Source organism: Centroberyx gerrardi, chromosome 13 (genome assembly GCF_048128805.1).
Source record: "Centroberyx gerrardi isolate f3 chromosome 13, fCenGer3.hap1.cur.20231027, whole genome shotgun sequence".
In the NCBI taxonomy this organism is placed as follows: domain Eukaryota; kingdom Metazoa; phylum Chordata; class Actinopteri; order Beryciformes; family Berycidae; genus Centroberyx; species Centroberyx gerrardi.
This window is the reverse complement of record NC_136009.1, coordinates 23,161,088-23,185,997: the sequence shown is the minus strand read 5'-3', so window position 1 is coordinate 23,185,997 and position 24,910 is coordinate 23,161,088. Positions and strand designations below refer to the sequence as shown.

Here is a 24,910-nt window from a genome sequence, read left to right as displayed (position 1 = left end):
GTTATTCAGCGAAAATCAACCTGAAATGGAATGGAATAGTCCTGGAGAAGTGATGAAAATTGATTTGTAAAAACATGTAGCAACCTTGACTCTTTATTAGTTGGATTGTAAACTCGAGCTGTAGTTGTTGATTGTTTTCTCAAGCTTGCCTCAGGTCTTGTTTTGCCCCAGCTTTCACCTCCGTAATAGAGATAGCCTCATCCCTGGACCGATTTCAGCTGGAACTGTACACACACACACACACACACACACACACACACACACACATTCTGACCTTGTTCCCATAACAAGGTCCGTAGTCTGTCTCCACTGGCCACCTCTTGAGGTTTAAAAGCTTTTAGGGTGTGCAGACACAGATGAGTGATGGGCTCGATTTACAGAATAGTGCTGTTCGGCTTTGTTCCTGCTTATCAGGGACTATAAAGAACAAGGAGGCCTTTGACTCCAGCAGCTCATCAATAACACACCTTGTCTTGTATGCTCTTTTCTCCTCCCAGCTCCTCTCCACGCAGGACGGCTTCAGTACAGCTGAGGTGGGGGTTCTTCTGGATTTGTGTTGAAGTCGTGCACCTTACTCCTTCACCCCACAGTCCCCAATAATTACTGGAAAGTGCTTTTCACACTGCACCCTTGTAGCCCAGGGTTTTCCTTAACCCAAGGTTAAGATTTGGCACAGAGATTATTTAACCCTTTTTCACACTGTATCAGTTAGCCCGGGGCTAGTCAAGTTTAGTCAGGTTTAAAGTGCAGTTTGCACTGGGTTAAGTCAAAGAATGTGCAATGTGAAAAAGCCTTTGAATAAAAAGTATAAGAGTCCAATACTGCCCTACAAAGCCAAAGTGCAGTAATTGCATGAGTACTGAAACTAATAAAAATGACATCAAAGTGTATCTCCTGCCCCAGCAATCCACTTTCATTGGTGTAAAAGTGGACTATATATCAGTTAGCATTTAAGGGTGTAATTATTGATGATATGACAGCTAAATCCTGGCCATATCATTTGACCCTTAAAACATAAAAAGCAGTTACTTCTGTTTGCCTTTGTGGGGCAGAATACTACACAGTAGTGTGATGCATATAAAAATATATACAAATCATTTCCCTAGTTATTGCCATTATACTCAGTATCTGGTATTGAACTACAGGCTATGTTAACCTCAAATGGGACCTCCTTCGACTTGATTGCGACTGAGAATGGACCGGTGAGTCTGGACCTCTACTCCACCCCCCAGTATAAAGTGGGCCAGTCCAGTGACATCACAGGTGAGCCATACACCCTCTTTTGTTTTCCTCATGGGCATTTCTGTGGAAAGAGTGGAACCAATGAGTGAAAATGCAAAATAGATTAGAACTGCTAATGAGTGATTCTATCAGTTAGCATAAAAAATCATAGCACATATTGTGGCCTGGTGTCCTTGTAAACTAAGCTAGTGCTGCTGTCATGTGGAAACCTTGTAACTCTGTTTTGGTGGTTTTCATGTTTTTACTTAAGTCTGGTCCTCTGTGGGTTAAGACAAACTACAGCCCTCAAGGTTAGGAAACCCTTTCAAAACCCAGTGGATAAACTCAAAAAATGCATTTTGATCAAGCTACAAAACAAAGTAGTTTTTTTGAAAAGTTAACATTTTGGAGACAGCAATAAAAACAACAAAACAAACATATTGTAGATTATTGAAACAGTGCCTACATCATGTTCCCTTTGTATTGTTATTTTTATTATCTTTTTTGCTGATTTTTTAATCTATTTTTATTGTGTCAGTATGTAGAATGAAGCTGATCTATTGGATTCATAGTTTTCTTGAATCACTACTCAGCCATCTTGGTAAACAAACAAGTGCTTGTAATCAAACAACAGCTACAACCAGATCAGGATGTATGGCATTACACCACATTTGTCGGAAACACATGTAATGCAACAGAGCACTGTGACTATTTTAACAACGAGGTGTGTTTCTGTGTCCAACCAGAGAAGAAGGACGAATGTGTGTACGAAGTGTGTTTGCCCCCGGAGGAGACGGCGATGGAGGGAGGAGAGGAGCAGCATGAAGGAGGAGAGGAGGAGGAGAAGAAGAACGGAGGAACCAGCGCTGTGGTCACTGTCTTTCGCTTCATCATGAAGCAGAGCTACATCTGTGCTCTCATAGCCATGATGGTGAGTAATGACCAGCAGTAGCCCATAGGTGGTGTAACCTAGGAGTTAGAGAAGCGGGCCTACGCTGCGTTCAGGTCATATCGGAAGAAGAAGAACGATGGAGAAGTTAAACACTTGGAAGCGTTCAAGTGTTTAACTCTAATCGTCTAGTTTTATTTGTGAATTTAAATCAACCATAAATGAACTGCAGCAGAAATTGTTTGCTTTTCATAAGTAGAATTGATTGTATGTATAGTCTGAGTTTAACGATTTTTATTATTTTGGACTGCTGACTCTGGTGGATTCACTGCAGTGTTTGCCGCTTGTGTTGACACACTTTCACAGTTTGTGACGCCAAGTGGAAGATGTCAGAGCCTGCAAGAAGTTCCCACATGTCCTACTGACATGAACAGTTTTGCCCAGTTGGCAGCTTATATTTACGGTGAATCCGACATGTCATGAATGCAGCATTATAACCAGAAGGTAATCAGTTCAAATCTGGTGGTCACAGACTGCTGGGGAAAATCTTGGTGGGGAAAGTGGAAGAGAAATACTCTCCTCTCCCTGAATAAATTCCATTAAGAAGCCCTTGAGCAAGGCAATTAACCCCCAACTGCTCCAGTGGAGCTGCTCAGTGGCCAATAGTAGAAGACTGTGGTTGGACTGGGCAGCTCCCAGGACTGAATGTGTAGCAGTGTGTTGCTGAGAGAGAGCATGTGTGCTGCGTCAACCTTTCCTGGATGAATAACAGTTAAATAAATAAAAGTTACACTTATTTGGTTGACTGTGATTGGATCGGTAGCGCATGTGCAATCTAATCTTTGAAGTGTGTCACTGTCAATGCATCTTTCTTCTAATGCAGCATATGAAAATTTGTACACAATAGTAGTGTGCCAGGACTTAATAAAATCTCCTTAAAATGTAATGTATTTACAAGGTTGTAAGTAATTATACTTACATTAGTAACTGCACAAGTATTGTGTACAATACCTTTCCATAAGTAATAATATATAGGCTAATAAAGTGGAATAAGGCCATTGTAAAGTAAGGTGTTGTTTGCATGTTACCTGATCAGTTCATATCTGCTTATCTGGCCTTCATCATTCAGTATTTGTATTTATTGAATGTAATCTATTCTCTTCAGGCGTGGAGCATCACTTATGTCAGCTGGCTGACGTTTGTGTTCCTGATCTGGTCCTGTATGCTGTGGATGGTGAGGGACCGGCGGCGCTACGCCATGCTGACGTCTCCCTTCATGGTGGCATATGGCAACCTGCTGCTGGTCCTGCAGTACATCTGGAGTTTTGAGAGCCTGAAGCCGGTCCCAGGACTCTTCCTCAAGAAGGCGGTTCCCTTCAGCGAGCTGGGCTCCAAGGTACGCCAAGGCCTTTCTGTAGAGAGTCAACTTTTTCTAGAAAATAATTGTCAATGCATCATGGCTGTCCCTGACGAGAGAAATTGGATTGACAGTTAAAGGATTTTCTTGACTTAGCAAATAGCCCATTTCAGTGACAAATTGTCAAAACTCCTCACACGTTGTTCGTTTTTATCCCCTACAAATCCATGCAATCATGCAAACTGACTTTTAGATCAAGTGAAAACCTTTGATCTGAGAATACCAATACATACAAGCAAGTAAGTCATGCAATGTGTTTACAAAATTGCCAAAACCAAATCATTAACTCAAGAAGTCAAACTCTATCTCTCAAATCATCGCCTAATTAACTAAGAGGGGGCAGTCGTACAATATATTCCTAAAGGAGAAGGTCAAGTCTGCAATGTTTTGACATGTTTTGGAATGGTTCAAAGCCTTTCATGTTGGCAGCTACTGAACTTGACCTAATTGTGTCTAGAATGAGATTTTATGTCAGTTGGTCACCACAGACTCTGGCTTTCATAACAACTACAGACTCATTGCAGTGGTTCATGTTTTGTATCACTGCAGTGTGCGGTATGTTTTAGGAAACACTGCATGTATTCATTCCTTCCGAGAGTGAAGGTGTTATTGTATTTCAGACCTGGGTCAAACATTTTTGCAAAAAAAATTTTGTGGTTTATTTTAGTTTACTTAAATGCCAGATGAGTGGGGTTTGTAATGTGGAACCATAATAATGAGCGCCAGAAAGTTTAAATGATCCCATGAAAGTATAAGATAATAATATATATATATATAACTCCAAGCAGGTTAAAACAAATGCTAAGATTTATTAGTTTGAGCCAGGCCTGTTTTCCTTTTTTGTCCTGATCATGTGTTTGTCCAAACATCTCTCTTCTCTGTGTGTCTAGATCCTGTGTCTTCTGAGCTTCTGGCTGCTGCTGAGACAGACGCTGACGGAGAGACAGGAGAGACTGAAGGAAGAAGACACGGATCTCTTAGACGTTCGTGTGGAGGAGCACAAGAAGAAGGGTAAGGAGCCCTGCACTGTTCGTTTAGTCAGATTAAACTAGAAATACATCACAGGTGACTCTATGAGTAGAAAGGACAGGAGCAGAGTGGGAAATTAACACTAGCCACCAGGCAAATACTGGGAATATTTGGCTGTGGCTGGTAAATTTGTCCATTCTACCGGCCACTTTGGTAGATAATAACCAACTACTATTTACAGTTTGTTTTCTGAAGTAAAGCTTAATGTGGCTGGTGAAATAATGAGAGTGGCAGGTGAATTTTGGCTCGTGGACAGAAAAGATTAAAGTTTCCTGCCTTCAGCAGGAGGCCTATACTCTTAGTCTAGTTAGATTACACTAGAAATACAGTATAGTTTACATCAAAGGAAAGTTAGCTATCTTTAATGCATTAGGAGTTGTGTGACAGTTGACATTTTCAAGAACCTTTGAGACAACATTTAAAATGACGACTGATGAAAACGGTTTTAACAATATGATATGCTGTTATACTGTATATCAGCACTCATGGAATGCCTCCTGTCCAATCAAATTACTCGACTGGAACTAACTGCTGTATAAAATATGGTAACTATACTATAGTTTGTGTTGGAGAAGAAGGACGAACAGTGAGGCTGTTGGATTTCCACACCATGGATCAAAAAATGGATAGCTAGGTAGCTTGGAGGCCCGTTTGATTGACTGACTGGGGAAAAGTTATTTGGATGCCTTGGTGTTTTTACCTTGTTTATAGAGGAGGAGGACACTGAGGAGGGAGGGGAGCAGGACATCATGCAGGTGCTGGGCAGCATGATCATGGCTGTGCTGGTCAAGTACTGGATCTACATCTGCGGCGGCATGTTCTTCTTCGTCAGCTTCGAGGGACGCATCGTCATGTACAAGATCATCTACATGATGATGTTCCTCTTCTGCGTGGCGCTCTACCAGGTACCGTCACGCAAACACACATGTGATCATACGTGTACCCATGTACGGAAATGCAGTTCGCTGTTCTCACGTGAAAACCTCGTAACACGTAATGGGTTGAGAAAACTTAACGACAACAAAAAGGCTATTTTCTTAGTTCCTGAAAAGTTTTACATTTTCATCTGACTGTGAAGCATGCACACACATGCATGCACACACATGCATGCACACACATGCACACACACACACACACACACATACACACACACATGCACACTCAGCCAAATGAAGAGAAGTGTATATTCCATACTCGGTGAATGAGGAGAATGTTGTCCGGTTTCCAAATTCAATTTCCAAAAGACAAAAGGTGCTGACATTTTAACGGTGTCATAAAGTTTGTGTAGTGCAGGCTCATAATCCACAGTGCATTCTCGACAGTTTTATATCCACAACTACAGTAAAACAGAGCCATCACCCTAAATCCAAATGTCCTCTATGCACTTTGTAATTTAATACATTACAGTTGTTAATATTAGAGAATTTAAAACCCGAGTAACAATCAGCTGTTGCTCCTGTCCAGGTGCACTATGAGTACTGGCGAAGGATCCTGAAGTACTTCTGGATGTCGGTGGTGATGTACACCATGCTGGTCCTCACCCTGGTCTACACCTTCCAGTTCGAGACCTCGCTGCCCTTCTGGTCCGGCATGACCGGTATGGATGAAGAGAGGTGAGCTGCACAGAGAGGTTAAAGGTCAGGGAAGCAGCGGTGTGACTCGCCGCTGATCTCAGTTCAAGACGGACAGGCTTGGAAACTCTGGGCAGGGAGAGTGAATCAGCAATACTGTCAGTAACACTGGACCACCCTTCAGCAAGGCATCTAACAGCTGTTTGCTCCACTGGAGCTGCTCAGAGGCCAACAGTGGAAGACTGTGGTTGCACTGTACAGTCTGAATGCATGAAACTGCATGAATGTAAAACAATATGCAAATGAAAAATAGAATGTATGCACAGCAATCCTCCTGGATATTATCAGGTTTCCTAATAATAATAATAGGTATAAAAAAAGCCACTGTCCTAGTGAGTTCTCTGGTTAGGGAATTTTACAAATTGTTTATTTCATCTGAAATTAATCCATTATCAGAGTAGATTTTTCAGCTTTTACCACACCTAGGTTATTACACTAGCTATTTTTCTATTCATCTCACTTTTAGACCTTTTCTCGTTTCCTATTCGACAGGAAAATGGATATTTTGGGTCATGGAAATGCAGGAAATTGTACTTTTGCCTGAACCCTATGGGAGAAAAAGGCCTGTTGAACAGGAATCACTGTTTAGTGATTTGTGATAATATATTGTAATACAGTAATATACTAATCACATGCCACTGACAATGATATGACAGAATAGTATTATATACACCAGTACAACCACAGTCTTCTTCTGTTGGCATCATCATGGAGCAGCTCTGTTGGAGTTGGGGGTTAAAGTGCCTCAAAAACACTTTAAGCATAGAAGCTCACTTCCCACGCTCTCTGTTTTCTCCCCATTCAGCCTGAAGGACCTGGGCCTGGAGCGGTTCTCCGTCGCCATGCTGTTCAGCAGGATTTTCATCCCCACTTCCTTCCTGCTGGTGTGTATCCTCCACCTCCACTACTTCCACGACCGCTTCCTCCAGCTCACCGACCTCCAGGCCGTGGCAGCCAAGGAGGACAGCACTATCTACAGGTGAGACACATGGTGGTGGTTTGGGCCGAGGGTCGAGGGTTGAGAGTGTAGTCTATTGGACGTTTTTAAAAACACGTTAAAAACCTCAGACTCAGAGTGTGATCACACTTTTTTGCGATCACAGTTTGTTTTCTTTGGTCTGAGCCATAGTGGAACTTACTTCATTGCATTTTTGGATTTGGTTTATTTAGGTTCACACTGCCCAATTACAAGTGAACTAGGGCTTGTAAACAAAAATCAAATGGACTCACATGTAGCTTGTTTATTGGAGTTTTCGTAACCTGTCATCCTGCGAGGTTTGAGATTTTGGTTGGGGAGTCAAAACAAATCTGATTCCAGTCCCTGTAACTTGTTATGGACTTGTTTGCGCTCTTTGACAAAATATCCCTTCTCTGGTGTTCATACGAGTTAAGAACACACAAAGAAATAGCTGAGCATATAAGCATCAGTCCGGACTGTGGTTTGCCTTCAGTTCATTTTGTTATCCAAGCATGATTAACTGCTGGCTCTCAGATGTCAGCATCCGACTCCCTATACCCATAAAACCTTACATTTTGGGGTCGTTTCCTGTAGCTGGTTCAGGTTACGTTCTCACTCCCAAGAAACCGCACCGCAGTTCGCTTGGAAGACGACCAAGAACCGAATGTTCAGGCGTCTTGGTGCCACCTGAGTTTGAATGGCATCGTTCTCACCTGCTCAAATGAACCGAACTAACGGAGTAAACGCTCCAGAGTTCAAATAAACCGCTCCAAACATGCTTGGTGTGAACATGCCTTTATTTTAATGGGTGATGGTTGACATTAGAGTAGCAAATGACTGCACTGAAGGTACAGAGGGTGAACTCAACAGAATGTGTTAGCATGTTAAGAGAGGCGACAACATTCAGCCCTTTACATCACACATTGGCCTGGATAATCAAACTAACACACCCTGTGAAACGCTCATTATAATCAATGTTCTCTCACGCATCTGTCATTGTGTGTTTTGTTGTGCTGCTCTTTGTTATAATCACGTTTTTGTAGAGTCTGTGTTTGTGGTCTTTATTGTTGTGTTATTGTGGATTCTCCATTGTTTTCCTGTGGTCTTACTGCCGCTTGCTTAGCCCGTCTCTGCTCTGCTTCCCTCTGTGACCCGCTGCCATCTCTCCTCTGCCACCCTCCTCTCCCTCCTCTCACAGCCATGCTAAAGTCAATGGTCGTGTCTATCTGATCATGAATAGGTGGGTAAATGCTCGCTTTCTGTGGCATCCATCACCATCCCAGTCCACCTCTTGAGTCTGAACGTCCTCCTCCTGTTGCCATATGTACATTCCCCACACTGATCCGTCCCTGTTACCCTGTGTTTGCTGATGATGGTACCTTGACGGTCTTCTGAAATCTCTCACTCTTGTAGTTTCAGTATGTCACAGTGATTTATACTGACTCACGAATGGTTTTCCTTGTTAGGTTTTTGTTATTATTTTTGCCTGTAGCCTCCTCCTGTTGGGTTCTCCAATAGGTTTCTGGATCTTTCACCCTCTCGCCTAACCCTTTTCTAATAAAATCCCTCTACTGGTCTCTGTTAGTTTACAAAGGGTCTGCCTTTGTGAAGAGCAACCTCTTTCTCAAGCATGTTTGAATCTGAAAGGACTGTTTTTCCCTCCCAGTATCTTTCCAATGATCCAAACCCCCTTACTGCACTGAACCCCCAGAAAATCCCCCCCCTTTCCTGAAAACTCTCCTCCCCAAAGACTTTGGATCAGTTTCCATGCATTTTAACAAAAGCACACTACGTGGTTATTATAATGTCAGTTTCAGTCTGTCTTTGTCAGTGTCTCTCCTCACTGTTCTTCTTGGCTTCTGTGTAACTTTATTGTTCTGAGCAGCATCAAGCAAAAAATCCCTACTCAGCCGAGCAAGTAAGTCTGACCACCAGATAATGAAATGCTTGCCTTGATATGCGGCCAGTTCATGCAAGCCAAACCCAAGCCTCTGACCTCGCTCCATTGCCTGAGAAGAATTTAAAGGGTTAATGCCTCCCTTTTGCCTATTACCATTTATCCACTGCAAGAAGAAGAACCCCCTAAGACACCAAAAAACCGACACAGCCTATATTGTTTTAAAGAATGCAGAAGGAATGTGCAATGCTTATTTATCACAATGCTTGATGTATCGTCACTCTGCTGTTCTGTTAGCGGACGCAGGGCTGACGATTCCCATCCTAACATTTGCTATGGAGCCCTATGAGAATCAGCCGGGCTGTGTGTGTGTGTGTCTGTGTGTGTGTGTGTGTACTTGTTTTATACTTATGGGGACCGAATGCCCTCACAAGGGTATAAAGATGAGGAAAATCCCCCAAAGTGAGGAGTTTTTACCTGACTTTTTAAGTTTAGCACTTGGCTTTAGGGTTAAGATTAGATTTAGGATTATGTTAAGGTAAGGGTTAAAAATGAAGGTTAGTTTAAGGTTAAAACTTGGATTTGGAAATAATGAAAATCCCCAAAGTGAGGACGTTTTGCCTGACTTCTTTAAATGACTATTTTAAGGTTAGCACTTGTTTTAGGATTAGGTTGAGGTTAGGATAGGGGTTAAATTTAGGCTTGAAAGTGTGAGATTAAGGTTAGGTTTAGGGGTTAGGGAATGAGTCAACAAAGGTCCTCACAAGTATAGTAATACAGATGTGTACATGAGTGTGTGTGTGTGTACATGTCTTTGCGTGTATTAACTTGTCCCATGTTGTCAGACTGGTGCACCAGGACGGCAGCCTGGCGGACCTCACCATGCTCAGCTCCTCCTCGGTGGACGGAGCGCTGCCCAGGCAGGAGGAGCAGGAGGACAGACAGGGGGAGAAGGAGAAGCAGCAGCTGGTGGTGGTGATGGACGACGTTGATGTGGTGAAGTCCAGGAGCTTCTCAGACCCGCGGCAGTCCAGCACAGAGGAGAGCCGCCACTGCAGCGTGGGGACCGAGCCGGGGACCGAGCCGGAGCCCAGCACCGAGCAGAGCTCAGGTACTGTGGAGCAACACAGCAGGTCACCGAGCTTCTCCAACTGCCAGTTGCATAAAGATCCACTCAGTCTTACACTTAAATCTGACTTAAGGATGGTTTCTCTAGGAAATCACAGTCGCTTCACTTCTTGATTGTTGTAGATTTCTAATGGGTTGTTTATGTCTCTAAAGGCTTCTTCTCTTCTTAACGCTCTTTCCAAAATCCAAAGATTTGCCACCTTGTATGAAATAGCTACAGTATTTAAACACTGTGACAGTTAGGCCTACTGGTTGTCATAGCAACAAAGTTGTTAACTTAAACTTAGCCAGTGAAAAGGAGGCTAACTTTCCTACCTCAAAGTAAGTCAGTCTTAATTTTTATGCAATAGACAGTCTTAATTAGACTAGTCTAACCTGACAATGTAAGACCAGTCTAAAGCTTAGACTAGTCTTAAGCAAAGTTTATATGTTAAAGATCCAGCGCAATGATTTTAATAGCCAGCTGGCAAGCAGCCAGCTATTGGCATAGCTCATGTTGACAAGTTAGAGCATTCATTAATTGGTTGTATGTGACATAATTTACACCAGGAAGAAGAATTTTAAATCTGTTTGATTCTGTTGACAACCAGAGGGATACTTACTCAAAGGGTGTTAGTCAAATTTCCGCAACACTGACAGTTGTAATGTTTTGGTAACTTTATATTAACAGGTCATTTGTTAAACAATACCATGAAATTTGGAAATGCAATTTGCATTGTACAGTGGTTTTGTAGCTTCCATGTTGGTTGTGTGATTTCTGCATGATAGTCACATTATATGAAGTTGTACTGCAAACTGAGAAAGTTTGTGGAATAAAAATATTTTTTTATTCCACAAAGTTCACGCCTCAACACTTCCCCAGTTACTGATACCGATGAGCTGTTTACTTTGAAAGAACATCTAGCCTGAGGCTGAGGTAACCAGCATCTGTAAAGCCACTGCAGGCGTTGAAGGAGCAGATGGTGAACGCAGCCAATCTGCAATAAAAAACAATACTGATATTGTTCTTGTCTGCCGCATGTTGAGCTTTGCTCTACTTTCATTTCTTACTGTTGTTCCACCATTGCTGTTGTTGCTCTGACCTCCATGTGCTGGGGCCGCCAGCCTCACCTTAATAGTCACAACCAGCTCTCTGCTGGCCAAATGATACACACCCCAAAACATCCTGAACATCATTGAAAAGGCATCGTTTAGGGGAGGCCTTCATTCAAAATGAAAGTTAACAAAATGTTCTCAACGCACTTTACGTGGGTTAAAACAAAAGACACACTGTCAAAAAAGAAATAAACACATCTAAGGAAGAGAGAACATGGGACAGACAAAAGCAGACAAACATGATAACAGATGTAAGAACATGGTGTTGTCCCGGGTGGCTGTGGTGGTGATGATGGGTCGGGGTCAGGGATATGATAAACTGTAGAGAGGGGTCATAACAGAATTACTAATAGTGCAGCATGAGAATAGAATAGAATTTTAGTATGTAGGTGGGGTGGAGCATTGCTTTTGGCTTCACTTCACATAATGACACATACTTCGATATTAAAACACTATGCTGTTGTGCTGAAGAATGTGCAAGGTTTATTTGTAGAAGACTTTGCTGCATGTCATCCCCCTCTCTCTCTCTCTCTCTCCCAATCTTTCCTGACTCATCTTTGAATTGTCCGATAAAGACAAAAATGCCCAAAAAATAATCTTTAAGTAAGAGTAGGTTATTGTAGTAAACTTCATCTGGAGGGTAGGAGTGATCTCATTGCAGTGTTGCATTTAATCACTTCAGCATCTCAGACTCACAGCAGGGGTTGTGAGCTCTAGTGTGAGATACTCAGGACTCTTGTGTTGGTCCTAGTATATCAAAGCCTCCCACCTAAGTTGCAGCGCTGTTCGACCGGCCATGTTTACTCCCCTCGCTAGGATACTCCTGTGTTTACAGCCAAGATTCACCTAGTGCGCTGTTACGTAGAGACAGCGCACTTTCAATCATGTGTGTCAGAGACCTTTTCAAAGTTCTTCCTCGCCCAGCTCAAAGCTCTTCAGCCTGCTCAGAAGACGTATGTTGCATACGTTTCTCAGAGTGTTCTCAGAGAAGCTCAGTCTGTTGGCCAGCAGGGCGCCCAAGTATCTACTGTCTGCACTCTCACCAGCCAGCCCATTAATTATCACAAACAGTGTTGTAAAATCCTCTGTATTGCACATTTTTGTTTTTAGCAAGATTTATGTCTAGTTTGCTGTTCTGACACCATGAGGAGCTCAAGTACCCATTTTCCTGCTCAGGCCAACTAAAGCTGTACCATTAGTGTATTTACACAGACAGTAACACTGGTCTTAAATTAAAAGGTTGTTTGTATACACAGAAAATAAAATAGGTGATAAAACACAACCCTACAGGGCCTCTCGGTTTATAATGAGCTGCGAGCTATGAGCTATATGCTCTCTCAGAGTTCCTTATCCAAACAATGAGGCCACTATTAAACCCAAGATAATATAGCCTTTGTATAAGAATACACCGTCAAGCTGTTACTGGGCTTTATATCCTTTGTGAGAATATAAAACTACTTGTAAAATCAACCTTTTCAGGTAATTAAAGCAACAATCCAGAATTTACTCGACCATACACATTTTCGGCATATTTACAGCGGTTCTTGAAGAGTTTGACATATATGGAAAAGAATCTTTACATCAGCAAATCTTTTACAGCTTCAAAATACATGTAAAACACGTTTAGCTGTTACGTGTAGATAGGCCCCCTCTCCACCTGGCATTAAAATGTTTCTCCTGTACACATATTGACATCCAGTTTTGCCAAAAAGAGGATTGTCACGCTCATCACATCCTTCTGTAATATTTACATTCTTAAAAATTGACAGTAAACACCTTGTCTTTTCCCCGATTTGAGTGTGTATCCTGGTTGGATTTGTGCACAAAAGTTTATTTTGATTTACGTACCTCCTAAATGTGGATTGGGGACACATTGCATTTACACTTTGTTGTTAATGTGTTCAAATGCATCTTTGGATGATGGGATCTTCAATCCATCTTGGGTGCATTTACACCTGGATTTTATGCATTTTGTGCTATCTGATTACACTCCAATCACTCAGGACGCATGTTAATGCCAGGTGTAAAGGGGGTCATATTGTCAGTCCTTGTCAGTTAAGTCAGTAAACATAAACAAAAAGCCAGTAGTGGGGTGACAGTGTTTCAACAGAAGACATCATACTCTAATTACAGATTTGGTCTGTAAGAGCTGAAACCTAGAAACACTTTCTAGTTGCTCTTCTTCACTGTTGCTGTTTTGCATGTAAACGTATCTGGTTTCGATCTCCGTTCTTCAGATCTGAAGAATAAATGGCACCTGGTGGTCGACCGTCTCACTGTGCTCTTCCTCAAGTTCCTGGAGTATTTCCACAAGCTGCAGCTCTTCATCTGGTGGCTGCTGGAGATCCACATCATCAAGATCGTGTCCTGCTACATCATCCTGGTCACTGTCAAAGAGGTACAGTAGCTTGAGACGGGATCAGGGAAACTCTGCATTCCCTTGATGATACATCCACAGCAGTGGGGAGTCACGCTCAACTTTCAGTCACACCTATTATAGCCCGTTCTCCCAGGTGGTATACTATCCCAAATGGCTTCAAGCTGTTGCTGTGATTCATTTGCATTTACTTGCATGTGAATATAACCCACGCAAAACCTTGGAGGGAATTTTGACCACATACCGTTCGGCAAGAAGCGGCTGGTCCAAGATGGGTTTTGATGCAAAGGCCTCCTCCTTCAGTATATACAAAACAAATATAGGTGAAAATAGACGCTCAAAAGTTTGATTTAATTGTTAAAATCCACTTCGGAAATTTCAGAAACGGAAAACTCAATGTCCAAGTCCACCATTCACCCTGCTGGGTGTTCTCTGCATCCAAATTTCAAAATAATGATGTGCAAACTCAACAAACCCAACAAATAACCAGATAATCCGGTCAGATATAGCATTTTTACCTTGTATATTAGGATGTGTGTGTTTGGTCTGCATATCTCTCTTAAAATTAAATAGGTAGAGAGGTAGAGAACGGTACTTACACAGTAGGGTGAAAGATGGACGACATTACATTTCTCAGACGTTCAAAGTACATTTTAACAGCGAAATCAAACTTTTGAGTGTCTACTTTTCACATCTGTTTTGTATACAGTCAAGGAGAAGGACATCGCGTCAGAATCCGTTTTCGTTGCTTGGTATATGGTCAAGATTTCCTCCATGGTTTTCAATGGGTCGCGTTCAGACTCAAGATACAAGTAAAAAGTACAAATGAATGACAGTGACATCTTGAGGCCATTGGAGCTACTTGTACACATAAACTACTGCATGTCCGTTATCCTCCATCTCTGAGGACAACTTATAGTAATACAATCCTGAGGTAAAGAGTTACTGTGCAGCCGGGTGCACTGCTCGTTTATTCTATGGTGACTTTTTTGCTCGAGTGCTATATAAATAAAGTTTATCTCTCATACTGAGCCAGCGTGGACTAAATTGAGCTGAACCTGGTTGGTCAAGTATAAAACGACCTGGACAGATCGCACCCCGGGGTCTTTGGGACAAAACGGCTGTTACAAAGTCTGGATTGAAGACAACATTTTGGAACAACCTGCCTGAGGAGCTCAGACTGGCTAAATTAATATCATCTTTAAAATCTCTTATTCAATCTGACTTTTATGGACTTACATTTATGTAATGATCTTTATATTTATTGTTCTTGACCTCACATTTAATGTGGCGTTTTTATGTTCCTGCTTTTCTTACATTGTTCTTTACTTTTTACTGTTGATTTTTGTATTTTTTATTTAATCCTCTACAAAAATGCTGATTATTATTAGTAGTATTATTAGTAGTATGAGGTGAGTATAAGATGAGGTGAAGGAGTAGTAGTATTGTTACTATTTGTATTATTAGTATCACTGTACACCATATAACTGTGCTGAGAATGACAGTGGAAAAAGGAAATGTGTGTTTTTTTTGTCTTATCATCTGTGTTGCATCCTGTGCAGGTGTCTTTGTTCAACTATGTGTTCCTGGCGTCCTGGGCCTTCGCTCTGCCCTACAGCCAGTTCCGGCCGCTGGCCTCCAGTGTTTGCACTGTCTGGACGTGTGTCATCATCATCTGCAAAATGTTGTACCAGCTGAAGTCTATAGACCCGCCTTCCTATTCCAAGAACTGCTCTATGGTGAATATAACACAGTAAACGCTTCCCAACTCAAGTTGTATGCATAACACATACATAGTGTAAATAGCCTATTTATTATGTTTATGCTTTATTCGTTCAGGCATGTCATTTTCACAGCCTTTCAGAAGAGACCTGTCATAAGATATAAACATTTATCACATTATACAAAACACACATGTTGAACATCAAACAGCCAACCAGATTTAGCTTAGTGATTTTATTTTATGGTGGATTTCTTTGATCTGCTAAGCATATTCTAGATACTTTGGCGCAAGGATGCATTTAGTCAGATTTCCCAAGCAAACAAGCAGTTATCCTTTCTGTCCCCAGCCAATGAACTACACAGACAAACAGAGGGATGAGATGAAAGTGTCTCTGCTGTATAAGGAGCCTGTGGATCCAGCCAACTGGGTGGGCCTCATGAAGTCCGACCTCCTGCTGGAGTACCTCAGGGTGAGCAGAGGAAACATTCATCAACTTGAAGTCTGCAGCACACACACGAAAGTGCATTCATCACAGTTAAGGCAGCACATAAACAAGTTAAGAAAATAAAAATAAAATGAATCAATTAATCAATAAATAGCAATGCTGACAACTGTAATTTCCAAATCACAAGAGGCTGTAATATTATCTTTATAAGGTGAAAATGTCTATGAGATGGCCTCCTAAACAAGATATTTTTGTGATCTATGGAATCCCTGGCCTACAAATCAAGGAGCATGTCGGAAAAAACTCCAATAATACTCAGACTAAGCAAATAAAATTATTCAGAAAAAGCTGGGTCTGCATGCATATTCAGCAAAAGAACCAAAAAACCCATAATTAGAATATTTCACCCCTCAGTTACCAAAAAAACGACAATTGTACTGTATTTTTACTCATTAATCTGTTAAAATGCTCACCTTCCACCTCACCATCATCCGTGCAGAACAACCTACTGATGCTGGCCATCCTGGCGTTCGAGGTGACCATCTACCGCCATCAGGAATACTTCAGACTGAGGAACAAACTGTCGCCTCCCGCTGCCAGGATCATCTTCCACAGCATCACACGGCAGCACCTGGACAACGGCATCATCAACTTCATCAAATACTTCATCAACTACTTCTTCTACAAGTTTGGACTGGAGGTAGGCTCCAATGAAAACGGAGGATGTGAGGCAAGGAACGCGTAAACTGACATTCTCACCATTTTACAGTAATTTGACATAGCTAACATCATGGCAGGCTAACAAATAATACAAAAGAAATGGTTATATTTGATTTGTAATGTAAAATTACATGGTTCATGATCTAAAAATGTAAGGTTTGGATGGGAACTTCTCTAAACTGGATGTTGAAAAATAATATTTCATAATAATCCAGATGTTGAGAACTTGAAATGTATAATGCCGGTCTCACAGTCTCTCTCCTTTATAATAATAATAATAATAATAACTTTATTTTTTATAGCACCATTCATGTATAGAATGCAACTCAAAGTGCTTTACATAAAATAAATGGACAAAATCAAGAGTACAAGCAAAAGCAGGACAGAATTTTTGTCTAGTAAAATTACATTAAAAAAGAAAGAAAGATAAAAATTGGTAAGTAAGGATAAAACTCCAGTGTAAGAACGAACCTCTATACCTGTGATTTACTGTATTCCAGCATAGGAATGAATGTTTATGCCTATATGATTTATCAATCTTGGAACATAGGAATGAACTCTCTATGTACCTTAATGGGTCATATTGACAGGAACGACACCTCTGTAAATTTGTCCTCAGACCGATCATTTCGGCACTAACTTGCTCTAAACCACGGCCACAAACAGTTTGTGTTGCTGCTGTTCCTCCCACAGACTTGCCTGCTGCTGGTGGTCAATGTGGTCGGGCAGCGTATGGACTTCTATGCCATGCTTCATGCCTTCGCCCTGATAGCGGTCATGTACCGGCGCAGGAGGAAAGCCATCGCTGAGATCTGGCCCAAGTACTGCTGCTTCCTGGCCTGCATGCTGACTTTCCAGTACTTTGTCTGCATCGGGATCCCTCCTGCAGCCTGTAAAGGTGCGTGTGATAGACTGGGGTCAAATAGTACTTGCACAGGAAAGTATTTGACAATGATTTCTATGATTAATAACTTTCCTGGCACCATCTGTATTGTCCTGATGTGGTAAACCCCACCCACCTGGCAAGTTTGTTTATATAGCACATTTATTTCGTACACAAAGGCAATTCAAAGAAAAGAGAATAAATAAAGAATTAAAATGCATAATAGGAATCAATCGCAAGACAGTATAGTGACAAGAGATACTAGGGACAGTAGACTACACATATCCTGTATATATACACTCACACTTGACTTGACACATTGTATGTTATCTATGATTCTGATAACGGTGTATGTGTTCATTTCAGACTATCCCTGGAGGTTTCCCAGCTCTAGTACAGACTCCAATGTGGTCAAGTGGCTCTATGTTCCAGATTTCCACACCAAGCCCAATCCGATGTTTCTCATCTGTATGTATCATCTTGGTTCTACTGGCAATGAGTTTGAACTCTTTTACCCTTCTTCTTCTGATGATTATTATTATTAGTAGTAGTAGTAGTAGCAGCACCAATGCTCGGCCATGTTAATTGCACTGGAATACCTGTACAGATTGATAGAAATAGAGTTTTAAGTCGTAATATAGAGTGTTTCTCATCTCATGCCCTTTTATCTCTCCTCTCCTCTCCTCCCCTCTCCTCTCCTCTCCTCTCCTCTCCTCTCCTCTCCTCTCCTCTCCTCTCTTCTCCTCTCCTCTCCTAGATGACTTCATGCTGCTGCTGTGTGCCTCCCTCCAGAGGCAGGTCTTTGATGAGGAGAACAAGGCGGCAGTCCGCATCATGGCCGGAGACAACGTGGAGATCTGTAGAGACTTGGACGCAGCCTCCTTCAGCGTCCACAACCCTGTCCCCGACTTCATCCACTGCAGGTACAAGAGCCAACAGTAGCATTTGGCTGAGTTCACACTGTAGCTGAAAGTGTGTTTTGGATCAGATGTTATCTAAAATCGGATGCAAAATCAGATCCCAAGGCATTCAACCTACATGCAATTTGTATTTCATCACTTAAGTTGGATTTTGTCAATGTTGCCATGGCAAAAAGTAAATCTTACATCATTCATTGTTGTTGTCATTGAGACAACTGTCATAACTTTGATGTCATGGCAGCTTGGCCAAGCCAGCATTAGCATGAAGGACAGTGGAAAGAAAGTGAAATAGCCCACTTGATTGGTATATAGGGAGATGCTTCAATTTAATCAAAACTAAAAGGCACACACCATAACAGAAATGAACAGAACATAAAAACAGAAGTCATGTCTTTTGTTTTAGTTACTCTGCACACAAGTCTTTTTGACATCGCTGTCAGTTCATATTGGTAACATGCATGGGTTACATCCTAGAATAGATATGAAGAATCATCCAAAAAATCACAAATTTCACAAAAAAATCACAAAAGAAATGTGGAATTGAGCATGAAGGCACTGGTGGTGTTGGTAGCCAAAAGTTAACGAAGCAGGCTGGTGACCAGAAGTTTGTGGGTTTGAATCCCTACACTGGCTGGGTAACGTTTTATTTTATTTTATTTTTTAAAGCCCAGTTTCTCCAGTGGAGCTGCTGAATGGCCAGCAGTAGAAGACTGATGTTGTACTTGGCTGCTTCCTGTGTAACTGTAGAAATTGTAAGCAGGGTGGTTGCTGAAAAAGAGCTCACTTGCTCAGCAAAACTCTTCCCTAGATAAATAAAAGTTAAAAAAAATTGACAGAGGACGGTAGCTCATGTTAGCTTTTACACCAGCGAGAGGTGTTAGTGAACACCCACCCAGTGTATGATTCATAATTTTGGCTAGGATTTGACATATGAATCTAGATGCTAACCTTGCACATAAGAAAGAGTGGAGAGAGCATTTTGAGAGAGAGGGAAATAGATAGAGACTGGGTTAGAGAGAGAGAGAGAGAGAGAGAGAGAGAGAGAGAGGGAGAGCATCCTGACCTGTCCACAGTCATTGATTATGTGCTCTTCACATTCCACTGTTTTGATGCGCAAAGTGGACAAGTCTTTTATTAACGCACTCTGTGTCCATCAACAAGCCCTAGTAGAGAGAAAGAGAGCTGCACGCCCCGTCTGTCCACGCCACAGCAGCTCTGCACTTATTCCATCGTTTCCCTCCAGGATCGAATTACGGATACGGGGCGGGGGAGAAATCCATAATCCACAAAAACACTCTGTCCGTCACTCCGCGACTCAGACGCTTTTGCCCTGTACTCTAACTCAATAAATAGCTTTTAAGTATGGAAAAGGTATTTTCTCCCCCCTGATGAAGAAGGACACTCACTCAGCTATTCCGGCCCATCAACACAGCGTCCCATCCAAACCCACTTCATCAGAGCTCCTTCCTTAACAGTGTTGCTGTTGTTGTGGTCCTATGTTTTCCCCAGGTCCATCACATTAATGCACATTGCTTCCTATGTTTTCACTGCACCCATCATAGTAATGGGTGCTAGTGCAGGAGATGCTCTCACATGATAAAGAAGCAAGATCCATACACATGCTTTAAGTGCGTCATACACAGAACATACAGTAGCGTACCTGGGCTGAGTGACAGGAGTCGGGTTTCAGCTCTGGTTCCCATACATTGATCAGTCTCTTACCGGTGTCCTGACACTAAGTGATACACTAAGTGTGATTGATGGGTGGATTATGCATACAACGCAAAACAGTATGAACTCAAATGTTGTTTTGACTTTCACCATGTGGTCAGGGAGGCTGAAAAGGGAAAAGGGAGGCTGGTCCTCAGGTGGTCGAAAAGCCCAGAGGTTTTTGGGGCTTCCTGGTGTGCTCAGCTGGCTGGGGCCACATGTTGTGTGCTATGACATCATGGGTTCAAAACCACATCATGACCTTTGTCGCATCTCATCCCCGCTCTCTCCCATCTCTCCTGTCTCTCCAACGCACATTGTCAAAGAAAGCAGAAATGTTATAAGAAATAGCTGCACATTTGGCGAGATTTTTATGTAAAAATGCACCTATTTTATCAGCCTAAATCACAAAGTGAGGCTGCAATAGAGAGGAATACCCCATCCCCCCCATTTGAGACTGTGTAATTTGCCCTTTTTGCCCAAATTCATTTCTGGCGTTGGGTATGGATACTTCTCCAACCACAGGAAGTGATGAATCGAAACGAAATACAAACTGTCTCCTAAACAGCCATCCAGAGTAAGCTGGACTCAATCAATGTTAGGTCTTTTGGCTCTCTTGTTTCTTTGGTATAAAGCATCACAGATCGGCTGGTTGGCAAACTGTATGCAGTTTACTGATGTCACCTTACATGATTTCTGGGTATTGAAGTTCAAATTTTTCAAACAGTTATCTTTAGCTGCCATTTGGAGCCACCAGTTGCACAGAGTTGCCTAGTGCCGCTTTAAATAGACTTATGATTCATTTTATATTACATATGTTGCAGTCCATGTGGAAAAATGATAAATACACCCAATGGCCAGTCAGTGTGTACATTTACCATTTTCCACACGTCATTATACTTTTATTTGTGGCTCCACTGCACATTGTGTTAGTGTTCTATCCATCTGTTTTATACTGTTGCGATACACTTTGCACCCTTGTTGTTTTCTGTTTTCTACGCTTTCAATTTTGCAACTTAATTTGCAATTAAGCACTTTGTAACTCACTGTTTTGAAAGGTACTATATGAATAAAGGTTTAATTACTTATTTACCATTTTCCCACATGACTGTATCACACAGAAGGGCGTGGCTTTGACCCCGTAGCACTTCACATGTCACCTTCCCCTCCACTGTCCCGTAGGTCCTACCTGGACATGCTGAAGGTCATCATGTTCAGCTACCTGTTCTGGTTCGTCCTCACCATCATCTTCATCACGGGAACCACGCGCATCAGCGTCTTCTGCATGGGCTACCTGGTGGCCTGCTTCTACTTCCTGCTCTTCGGGGGCGAGCTGCTGCTCAAGCCAATCAAAAAGATCCTCCACTACTGGGACTTCCTGATCGCCTACAACATCTTTGTAATCACAATGAAGAACATTTTGTCTGTGAGTGTTCTGTTACAAGTCATTTCGGTTATGAAGATGAATTGATATTGTCTGGAAAAGTTAGGCATTTTTATTATGTTCTTCCACCATGGTACAGAGTATGCAGGGTTTTATGTCATTGTGGTGGCGTCTGTCTGTCTGTCTGTCGTCACTCAAGAACAATACATGATAGAAACTTAATACTTACACTGCAGGTTCCCCCTATATAGAGTTGATGATCTGATTAGATTTTGGAGCACTCAGCTGCAAAATGTGCATATTAATGAGGAAAAACTCATTTTCTTGAAACCACTATAACTTAACTCCTCATGCTTTAAGATACGGAGTTCATATCAATACTGCCCATGTGTTACGTGAAGATAAGTATGTGGACATAGAAGTATTTGCTTATGAATGCATTCATTGGCTTATCTAATGACCTCATTAGCATAACTGGTTATGCTTAATATATCATGGTGATTATGACGGGACATTAGCCAGCTCAAGTGTTTATTATTTTGCATTCTGTTAATTATTTATAGAAAGTACTGTATATATTTTATGTAATTATACACTAAATGATTCCTTCTTTGCTGTGTTGCCAGATCCTTGCCTGTGGCTACATCAACTCTCTGCTGGTGAACCACTGCTGGTTAATCCAGCTGCTCAGTCTGGCCTGCACCATTAAGGAGTACGATGTCGTCACTAACCAGGACTTCATAGGTAAGATAACTTGTCATTTAATATTTTCATGTAGCTTTTGATTACCCATGACACTCATTTGCTGCTTACAACATTATTTATTGTATAAGTGTAGATTTGGGGCGAGACGGGGAGACAAGTCAGGAATTAGGAATCAATTATACTGTATTTTTACTCACTCTGCGTTTTAAGAAGCACAGTTGAGTTTTACCGAAGCGTGTTTTGTGGTTGGCTTTGGTCACAAGCACGAACACCCCTTCCCCTTTAAAAAAACATGGAGCCCTTCACCTAGTTGTTTTAAACTCCTTTTAATGCCTTTAAAGGCATTATGACAACAAATTAAACTGCCATGTTTCATATTTTTGGTTAAAGTTTGCCCTTCAGATCAGGGGTTCAGTTTAGCAATCACTTACTGTATTTCACACAGACCAATAATTCTCCTTAGTCTCTCTCATACCTGCATACTTTTCTCTTGTAAATTTATATAATTTCTTTCAATCTTTCTGATGAATTGATGGGGAAAAGGAGTTGCTTTAGGCTGCTACTATGCCCGTAGTACAGTATGTCAGTGTGATTTGATGCCCAGTCTGTGTCCATTTCTCATCTTTTTCAATTTAGTCCAGTTTAGTTCAGCTCAGACATTTTTTTATAATCCCAACAGGCAGCTGATTTACAGCAAATAAAAAACGACTGCAACACAATTCAGCAAAATAATAAGATTCACACACAACCAGAATATAATAGAATAGCAGTGTAGATTAACGCCCCTGAGTGCCTGTGCATTTTATGCTGACAAATGTCCTCACATTCACCTTCCATGAGAGTTAATCATCACCGTACTGATTCTACAATAACATTATCAACTGCACAATAGCTCACATTCGAAGAGAGGAACTGACAGCCTTCAGCGTACTTGACCTTTCTGAGTATGTAGATTATATTGCAGATTATTGATTAGAATTCAGATAATAGTTCTTTGCGGTATTAACAACATTAGTTTTTCTCTTCTTATTGAATAAAGCAGACTGTGTGATGACTGTGGTGTGTATCTACTGTAGATGCTGATAAGCGCTGTGAACTGCCCAGTGACGAGGCGGGGATCATCTGGGACAGCATCTGCTTCGCCTTCCTGCTGCTGCAGAGACGAGTCTTCATGAGCTACTACTTCCTGCACGTGGTGGCTGATATCCGCGCATCACAGATCCTCGCCTCCAGGTACACCGCTGGGGGCGATACTCACCTTACTGGAGAGGGATCAGGAGGGGAGCCTGGTGTTCAGAGAGACCGTCTTATAAGCATTAAGGTCACAGGTTTGAAAGGGAGATCTGGGTACAAGTGGAGTTTTCCATGTGGCATTAGAAGCGGAAGAAAGGATTAACAGCCTCAAATGTCTCAACAGTGGCGAAGAAGTCAAATCACGAATAACTAGAAAACCTTGCAAATCCCGCAAAGTTCTTTCCACAATACATGCCTGGTTTGGGAAGGAGCATGAGCAGGATGCACTGGAAGCTGACAAATCCTGCAATCTTAACTACACAGTCAAGACCTCCTGGTTGCTTCCCCAGATGGGATAGTGACGGAGGGTGAAGAGGACAAGTACAGGTCAATGACATGGACATTTTCACAATTGGAGCCATTTCAGAAATGGTACCGATTGGCCATGGCGGCCATTTTTCTTTCCTCTATTGTCAGCAAATGGCTTTTCGTCCATATCTGCTGAACTGACCATTACAGGATTGAAAAAATACATCTACACCAATATTTTGATGACCAAACAATTCATTAGTGCCCAGGAAAACATCATAAGACTGTGCAGATCATCATGTAATGAAAACAATGATTCAGTGTAAAGAAATACGATGAAATTGCAATTTTAAGAGAACTGAGAAGATTGCCATTTTCACATATACCTGCTGTAAATTATTTGCAGAAACCATGGGACTCAAGTCTATTGGTTTATTATTTGATTGGTTACCGGTGGGTGTTTGTGTTCCAGAGGGGCGGAGCTTTTCCAGGCCACCATAGTGAAGGCGGTGAAAGCCAGACTGGAGGAAGAGCACAAATCCATGGAGCAGCTGAAGAGACAGTGAGACTCAAAATATTAATCCTACTCCAATTTGTGTGATGTTGTGGTTTTTGTGTACGACAGTAGGAGACGGTTTCCTGGATATGGATTAAGAATTGTCCTAGACTGAAATGTGTGTGAAAAAAGATGGACTAACTCAGATTTACTTAGATATACATATCTTAAAATAGTCCTGGATTTACCTCGCTCTGGATTAGACGAATGAGACTCAATACAGCAAGATCAGAGCTACTCCAGGTTTTAAATTCAGCCTCCAAGGTCTACTTCAGATTCAGATTATTGTTGTTGGCCAGTGGCAGCGTTGGAGAGTTGGCTATGTCAGTAAAAAACACTTTTAACCTTTACTTACTTTTAATCAGAGACAAAACCCCAAAACAAAACATTTTTATAGCCACATTCCAAATTCATACTTTTGAATTCATAATTTCAAGTTTTGTAATCATTTGATTTGTTTACATTTTTTATTTTGTGATTTTAACATTTAACACATTGTCTGACTGTGATTGGTTACTGTTATTTTACTCGGGTTCCACTGAAACAACATAAAGTGCATGCAGGAGTCCATTTCAGGATTTTGAGTATCGTTGATGAAACCTGCGTCTGATTAGGCCTAATTTGTGGACTCCATAGTCCAGAAGTAACTAAACCTAAAAAAAATTAAGATGTGATTCAGA

General features: G+C 41.6%; 1 protein-coding gene across 1 annotated transcript in view; it reads left to right on the top strand.

Annotated features, from left to right (window-relative positions):
- piezo2b (piezo-type mechanosensitive ion channel component 2b) overlaps window positions 1-24,910 on the top strand; it is an 82,547-nt gene that overhangs the window by 34,430 nt on the left and 23,207 nt on the right. Inside the window, exons 10-29 of the mRNA XM_071924320.2 lie at window positions 498-533; window positions 1,146-1,263; window positions 1,968-2,152; window positions 3,276-3,506; window positions 4,418-4,538; window positions 5,268-5,461; window positions 6,021-6,169; window positions 6,993-7,166; window positions 9,888-10,153; window positions 13,503-13,663; window positions 15,205-15,381; window positions 15,712-15,834; window positions 16,310-16,510; window positions 17,224-17,428; window positions 17,780-17,881; window positions 18,171-18,336; window positions 21,226-21,469; window positions 22,054-22,171; window positions 23,209-23,365; window positions 24,147-24,236. Of these exons, the coding sequence (XP_071780421.2) occupies window positions 498-533; window positions 1,146-1,263; window positions 1,968-2,152; window positions 3,276-3,506; window positions 4,418-4,538; window positions 5,268-5,461; window positions 6,021-6,169; window positions 6,993-7,166; window positions 9,888-10,153; window positions 13,503-13,663; window positions 15,205-15,381; window positions 15,712-15,834; window positions 16,310-16,510; window positions 17,224-17,428; window positions 17,780-17,881; window positions 18,171-18,336; window positions 21,226-21,469; window positions 22,054-22,171; window positions 23,209-23,365; window positions 24,147-24,236 (3,218 nt within the window). The remainder of the gene's footprint in view (window positions 1-497; window positions 534-1,145; window positions 1,264-1,967; window positions 2,153-3,275; window positions 3,507-4,417; window positions 4,539-5,267; window positions 5,462-6,020; window positions 6,170-6,992; window positions 7,167-9,887; window positions 10,154-13,502; window positions 13,664-15,204; window positions 15,382-15,711; window positions 15,835-16,309; window positions 16,511-17,223; window positions 17,429-17,779; window positions 17,882-18,170; window positions 18,337-21,225; window positions 21,470-22,053; window positions 22,172-23,208; window positions 23,366-24,146; window positions 24,237-24,910) is intronic.